Genomic DNA, 7500 nt, shown 5'->3' on the forward strand with positions numbered 1-7500 from the left:
TTAATACACATGTGGAAATGACAAGGCCGTGGGAATTTGCTCATTTTCAAATTAAATCGGCACATAAAAAAAGAGTAAGAAAATAGCTGAAAGACTGCACACTGAATTGTAAAAACAAACAGCGTTTTAGCAAGTTCATTCTTACATGAAGGTCAGGCAAGTTTACTGATAAAGCCCCGTTTGTACAAGCCGGTAATTGTTTTACAAATACTCAAGAGGGAAAAGAGTGAGAGGATGAGAGAACGCTGCAGTGTGGGTGTGTACATGTGAAAGCCACTTTGCGAGAGAGCAAGTGTCAGAAAATGTGTGGGAGGGATGACGGGCAGATTGCCAAGAGGGAAAGAGAGAGAAAGAAAGAGAGAAAGAAAGAGAGAAAGAAAGAAAGAAAGAAGCAAAGAAAGACAAAGGAAGAAAGGAAAACAAAGGAAGAAAGAACAGAGGAGAGAGGAGGGAAGATGAGAAGGGAAAAGAATAACAGAAAGAGAGGAAAGGTTAGAGGAGAAGAAACCTGATAGAAAAAGAAGGAAAGGAGAGGAAGAGAGCAGAGCAGAGGAGAGGAAGCATCCAGTCTTACGTCCACGGCTTTCCCCTTGAGCAGGAGCCTGTGGGTCAGCTCGTAGATGTTGACTCTGCAGATCATCAGGACATCAAAGGCGGCGTTCACACCCTGACAGGAACAGAACAGGATGGCAACACACAAAAGCAGGAGCCAGAGATGAGCACTCCAGAGGATTCATATGCCAACAGAGACAAATGGATATTTTGGTAAATGTCACATCAATCGCAATCTAGTGCCCAGGAAACACACAGGCATGCACGCTCTCACAAGCATTCACACTCACATCTACACATGGGAAACGCACGCACGCACACGCACACACACACATACACACACACTGACATGAGAATAAACAGATTTTGGCAGACTACATAGTAGTGTAAATTCATGGCCACAGCCCAGTGGAGCACAGTGTAATTGTGAGGCTCTGTCTTTAGGAGCCTGAAGCAAGGCAGGGTCAGCGAGCAAGGTGTGACCAGATGTAAATAATACATAAGTGACGTTAAATATGGAAGGATTACCCGCATCCCAAAGGGATGGAATACTAAAATGCACGCGGTCTTGTACATTCAATGCAATTCAAATAGACATACCGTGTGCAACCTTTATGACCCTCCATGAATGCATCCTGCCTCTATCCTTATTTCCCATTCATAGATCTGTCTCGGGCAGAGATATACTGCAGGTCCGCCCCCGTCTTATTGACCAGGGCTTTCTCAAGAGATCCCCAATAATGCACTTACTTTTTTGTTTGTTTGTTCTTTGAGCCTCAGTCCATAGTATCTCCTTTTGGTAAGTAGCATTACTCTACATGCAGTGATGGAATAGCTAATTATTTTGTGGCATTCTTACCAGGACAGTGATGCCTTGTTCTTTACAGAGCATGGCTGCAGCACACAGCAAAAGGCTGAAGATGATCCACAGAACAGAGAAGTTTCTGTCAGTGCCTTTGGAAAACACAAAATACACAGAGATGGTCAGAATGTTACATACAGAGAGAATTGACAGCGAGAGAGAGGAGAGGGAAGGAGGAGAGGAGAGGAGAGGAGAGGAGAGAAGAGGAGAGGAGAGGAGAGGAGAGGAGAGGAGAGGAGAGGAGAGGAGAGGAGAGGAGGGGAGAGGAGATTCTCATTCCTTTGAGAAACATCATCAAACATGTGCTATTCAAACTAAATTGATTCATCTTTGGGTTGACCACTCTTATTAAACAGGCTATCCTATAGGACGAGGGACACCCTCTCCACATGACTTTGGAAGATCTGAGGAAGCAGCGGGAGAGGATCACGCTACAGTACTGGATTCTATTCCTTGTGTTCTAAGAATTCCTTTTTATTATGTAACTGGGTAACGGTGTGCAAAGGCGGCCATCAAAGTGAGGTCTGGCCCACATAAAAGCCCTAATGGTGCTGCAGGTGGTGGCGGTGAGGGTGGGATGGGGTGAGGGCACGGCGGAGACTAACCTCCTCGGAAGCCTCTGCAGTACGCCAGGAAAGAGAGCTGGAAGAACAAAGCACACAGCAGGTCCGCCCGGCCCACAATGCCAGCCACCTGTGAGACACAGACAGATGGAGAGAGGGAGAGGGAGAAAGAGAGAGAAAGAGAGAGAGAGAGAGAAAGAGGGAGAGGGAGAAAGAGAGAGAAAGAGAGAGAGAGAGAGAAAGAGGGAGACAGAGAGAGGAGGCATTGAAAGAGAGGGAAGGAGATAGAGAGAGGGGGGAGGGAAAGGGTGAAAGGAAGAGAAGGAAAGAGAGAGAAAGAGAGAAAGAGAGAGAGAGAGAGAGAGAGAGAGAGAGAGAGAGAGAGAGAGAGAGAATGAGAGTGAGAGAAAGAGAAAGAGAAAGACAAAGAGAATGAGAAAGAGAAAGAGAGAGAGAGAGAGAGAGAAAGAAAGAAAGAAAGAAAGAAAGAAAGAAAGAAAGAAAGAAAGAAAGAAAGAAAGAAAGAAAGAAAGAGAGAGAGAGAGAGAGAGAGAGAGAAAAAATATTTGCCAACAATAAGAGGGAAAAAAGGAGAATAACAAGTTCAGAAGGGGTAAGAATGTCGAGATGTAAATAGAGAACCAATCAAAGAAAACCATGCCCACTACACAAGAGGCACAAAACAAATAACCAATTGGAACCACTCTTTTCTCAAGTGCGCTTATTCACACACAAAGGACTAACACCTTTCAGCTTAATCAGACGCGAGTGAATGCTAAAGATCTCGATACACAATAAACGGCTAATCCTGAGGACCCAACAAGAGTGCACCACAATTCAGATGCACAAAGGATGTAGAATTAGCCAGACACCAGACCGCACTCCCAATCAAGGCACGTTTAGGCCAACAGAGAACCGTACCGATTCCTGCTCTCTGCACCAAATCTGAAACCGGCTGGCGTGTTCACAACATAAGTCTGAGTGTTCGGGAAGCAGAAAGTTAGCTCATGATGCAAACCGAAAAATTTCTCTGTTAACCGTGACGAGACGGTGGGTGTCAGCAGGATCATCCGGTCACATGTGGAAAGGTTCAGAGCCGTGTATTAATACGGGTGGTTCGCAGGTGCGAGAACGGTCACCAGCTGGTATTGGACCATCACTGTTACTTGTCCTGTCTTGCATTTGATGTTAGTCTGTAAATGTCAGTCCTGTGTATGTCTATGCCCTTCATGGTATAGAGAGAAAACGTAATTTCAATTTCCTTGTATGACCTGTGCATATGAAGAAACTGACAATAAAAGCTGACTTGACTTGACAGCACTATTCTAGTCGGCAGTATCAGGGCCCAGTGGTTCGAAGGCTGGCAATTCATTTGCAACATTTTGATCATACAAAAGTGTACAACCACTGCCAGACTTGAAGGATTTCTGACCATCAAACTCTGAGTGTGCATATGCGTTTGTGTCTATGTGTGTGTATGTATGTGTGTGTGTTCGCATATTATAAATAAGTTCAACATTTTCAAAAAAGCATCTCTAGCTCCATGAGGCCAGTTAGGGCGTGAAACCGCCCTCCTTTCATCTGGTAGGCAGTGGCAGTGGTAGCCGAGTAAACCAGGGGCGCTCTGCTCTGCAAACCCGAGGCCAGGCGGGCGCGAGAACGCAGAGGGAGGCTCTCATTACCACCGTGGCCTGGCTAGGCTCTGTGCTCGGCATGGCGGGGGCCCCGCGACGGCCATCTTGCTCTCTTTGATACGCGCCGTGATGCGCTGCAAGCCAGCGGTGAGCCTGCCTTTGCTGTCTCACCAGAGTCATCGCTCTGAGCCTAACTGAGACAGCAACTCAAAACCCCCAACCCCAAACACACACCCACCCCCCTCCTGGGGCTCTAGATTCACTGTCTACTATTGCTATTGGCTTCATTAATAGATAGATAGACAGAGAATGTCGGAGAAACAGAGAATGTGGCAGCCCGGACAAATTAAATAATATATTTTTTTAAAGACAGTCAAAAAAGAGGACGTAAAGGAGGAAAATGGAGAAAAGAGGTCCAGTTAGGCCATTAGGTAGCTTTCAGGATGGATACATGCAAATACAACTCTCTCTCTCTCTCTCTCTCTCTCTCTCTCTCTCTCTCTCTCTCTCTCTCTCTCTCTCTCTCTCTCTCTCTCTCTCTCTCTCTCTCTCTCTCTCTCTCTCTCTCTCTCTCTCTCTCTCTCTCTCTCTCTCTCTCTCTCTCTCTCACACACACACACACACACACACACACACACACACACACACACACACACACACACACACACACACACACACAAACTGTACACCTTGTAGTCTAGCACACCCACTGAGCCTAGCTTTCTTCTGCCTAACCCTTTAATGTATGTTTCATGCATGGCGCTGCAACCGAACAGCGATAAGCCGCATTGCATTGTTGTTCCACGGGAGAGAGGGGGTCCATATTGTTTACGGTTGGTTATGGTGGCCCGCTGTGTCTTCTGATCCACCTCTACCCTCTAAAACATCATCCACCACCACCATCTCCCAAAAAAAGCAAAGAAAAAAAAGAGAAAAGAAGTAAAAAATCATATCAAAATGACACGGGGTAACATAAAACATAACCATCATTTTTTGTTTTAAATAAAATAAGTCCTTTGCCTTCAGGGTTTTTTTTACATGGGAACGAGAAAAAAAGTGAAAGAAAAGTAAATTAAAACACTTAAATGGCTATCCATCTTATTATCCATGCTAAGGGCGGCACCATGTCTGTTTGGGTAGCAGTTGCTCGGGCTAAATCATTCAGAAGGGCTATGGGCAGCCTAACAGGAATTAGCAGACCAGAAATCGTGGTAGCACGAACAACGCTGAAATGGGCGGGGCGTGGTGATAAGTGACTTGCGCTTTCCATGTGAATAGTTGAGCGACGAATAACTACTGTAGATAACGAGAAAATAAAACATATCAACTTGCATTTCTTTTAAAAGAAATTGGACAAGGCCTTTGCCTCTGGTAGGCTTTTTTTGAATGCAAACTGGAAAACAAAAACAAAAAAGAAAAACAATACATGAAGTAAAACACATGAAATACTGCAAATGGCTTACGCTTTCTGTGTGAACGGGGTGTGCAGCGAAGAACAGGGCCGCCAGCAGGGAGGCCTGAGGGGCCTGATGGAGCCTGTGGCCCTTGGCGTCGTAGGCCAGGCCGCCGATTAGTATTGCAAAGACGTCCGTCATGAGCGCCGAGATGACGCAGTGCAGGCCGATGTTCAGCACGTGGAAACCCACCGGGTGCAGGCCACCGGCCACGAGGTAGTTAAGTCTGCCACACACAACGCACAATACACACACACACACACACACACACACACACACACACACACACACACACACACACACACACACACACACACACACACACACACACACACACACACACACACACACACACACACACACACACGTAGGTTAGCCCATGGCGTACAGGCCAACGTTTCATAGTCACACGACACAACAAGCAACACAACACTGGTCTGTTTACAGTAAAATTCAAGACAAAATTCACTTCCTTGGGCTGCTCAGAACAACACCACACTTTCTCATCACATCACAGGGCTTGGTCATTTTAACGCAACATCACCCTAAGGTTTCTATGCATGAAATAACATTATCGCTGCACATGAAGTTGTGTAATCCATGATAATGTGCATTGGCAGGCACTGCTGCAGACAAAAAGCCCAGCCTAATTCCAGCAAACCTTGAAAAGGCAAGTCGCAGAGAGTGTACTGTACAGAGAGGTCATCTCAGAGTAGCTTTATTGTGCCTAAATGGCGGATGAACAAGAGCATGGTAATGATCAAGACCATCACCGTGCAATTAAGACCTTTGAAAATGTCGAGCTGGCTTTTTTTTTTAACAATTTGGATATTTATGTTTGTGCAAACCAACTATTCAATATGAGGACCAAATCTTTCCCTTTCCATTCTAAGCTTTCTTGTATCACCATTATACACGACCCTTTTCTTCCATCATAAAACAGACAAAAAAAAACTTCTAACCTGGATAAGAGAAGACTTTAAAGGGGAAAGTTTCAATGTGCAATGATTGACACAAATACACTCTTTTTTTTTTACAAAGAAAGAGGTGAGGAGTCAGAGAGATGATTTGAAAACGTCCGCGTCAGGCCAGGCAATATATGCACGCTATTCCCCAAAGTCAATTACGGAGGTGTCCACCACCAGACTACTGGGGGCAACACCACTGATTCCCTACTGAGAATAAAATTGCAATTTCAACCATAATCCCCTAATGTATGCAAGGTCATTTAGAGACGTCGGGCGTGCACATCAAGGGCCTATTGTGAAACATGACATTAAATGCAAATAGAACTATGAGCAAAATATGTGTGTTCTTCAATGTCTGAAATCCACCATCACCCTCTAAAACGTGCTTTGTTTTGACAGTAGCCTAAAAGCAGCCAAAGAAGGCGTCAACCATGTCTTGTTATCAAGCTTCAGGATTGACCCGAATTGATTCCAAAATGTCTCAGTACTGTCTGGGAACAGCCATGCTTTCCTTCTCATCTCAACCATCTCCTCTGAGGTTGGCATACCTGAATGTAAGAACCGTGAGGGGGCGGTAGGATTTGTGGCTTGAGTTGCTGCTAAGGTTGCTTCCCCAGAAGTCATTTTTCCAAATATTATTTAAAGGTGTTGAAGGATGTAAATCCTGGAGGGGAGAATAGATACATGAACAGAAGGACGGTGTTAGGCTAAAGTGTGTCAAATGATGGCACAATATAACACTTACTGCAGTCAAGTGTAGATTTTGTGAAAGTCTGTGTTGCAATACCTTATTGTTAACAATAGCTTCAGAATCGTCAAAGACAAATTCGCCGTCGTAGCTGTTTATAAAACAGATCAAGGCAACCAGACCGACTAGGATCCTGGAATGAGATGGGCCAAGCTTTGGCAATGGGATATGATGGTCCCAGAGAAATTCAGAGGACACCATGGTGTTTTTGACTTCCACCCACGCTGCATCACCTGTGCAAGTTCCTATGCGGAAGAAAAGACAACATGGATATCGCCTTCAAAATCAATAGACCATAGCTTCCATTTATTGAATCGAGTTTATCATTTTGGCAGATGAGTCAGTCAAGCTGTCAAATCAGACATCGAAGATCTCGTAAGCATCAAAACAACTACACACTACGCCATCACACGAGATGTTTCGCATAGATGTAAAATTAGTAATATGACGTGGCACATTCACATACCTCCTTGTCATTTTCCAGAACTCTGCATGAACATGTCTGTCTTTCTGCAGCCCATTGCTTCAGTGCCAATAACCACCAGGGCACTTAGAACTAGCTTTCTTGCTAATAGAATTCAACCAGCGCTGGAGTTTAAAGCTGTGTCAGTCTGAGAAATGGCTTTTTATTTTTTACATCGCCTCCAGACAGTAGTGTATGGACAATGTATTTCCGCAGGTCAAAGTACGGCTGTGCACGAGGCTCAGGTAATGTATTC

The 7500-nt window shown here is 44.9% G+C and overlaps 1 protein-coding gene across 1 annotated transcript in view; it reads right to left on the bottom strand.

The window, feature by feature from the left end:
* tmtc4 (transmembrane O-mannosyltransferase targeting cadherins 4) overlaps nucleotides 1-7500 on the bottom strand; it is a 28093-nt gene that overhangs the window by 20335 nt on the left and 258 nt on the right. Inside the window, exons 1-7 of the mRNA XM_063213610.1 lie at nucleotides 7248-7500; nucleotides 6821-7026; nucleotides 6582-6697; nucleotides 5075-5291; nucleotides 2020-2107; nucleotides 1412-1506; nucleotides 575-667 (exon numbers count right to left, since the gene is read on the bottom strand). The exon at nucleotides 7248-7500 is cut by the window's right edge and continues 258 nt beyond it. Of these exons, the coding sequence (XP_063069680.1) occupies nucleotides 575-667; nucleotides 1412-1506; nucleotides 2020-2107; nucleotides 5075-5291; nucleotides 6582-6697; nucleotides 6821-6982 (771 nt within the window). The 5' untranslated portion in view covers nucleotides 6983-7026; nucleotides 7248-7500. The remainder of the gene's footprint in view (nucleotides 1-574; nucleotides 668-1411; nucleotides 1507-2019; nucleotides 2108-5074; nucleotides 5292-6581; nucleotides 6698-6820; nucleotides 7027-7247) is intronic.

Source organism: Engraulis encrasicolus, chromosome 13 (assembly GCF_034702125.1).
Source record: "Engraulis encrasicolus isolate BLACKSEA-1 chromosome 13, IST_EnEncr_1.0, whole genome shotgun sequence".
NCBI classification, from domain to species: domain Eukaryota; kingdom Metazoa; phylum Chordata; class Actinopteri; order Clupeiformes; family Engraulidae; genus Engraulis; species Engraulis encrasicolus.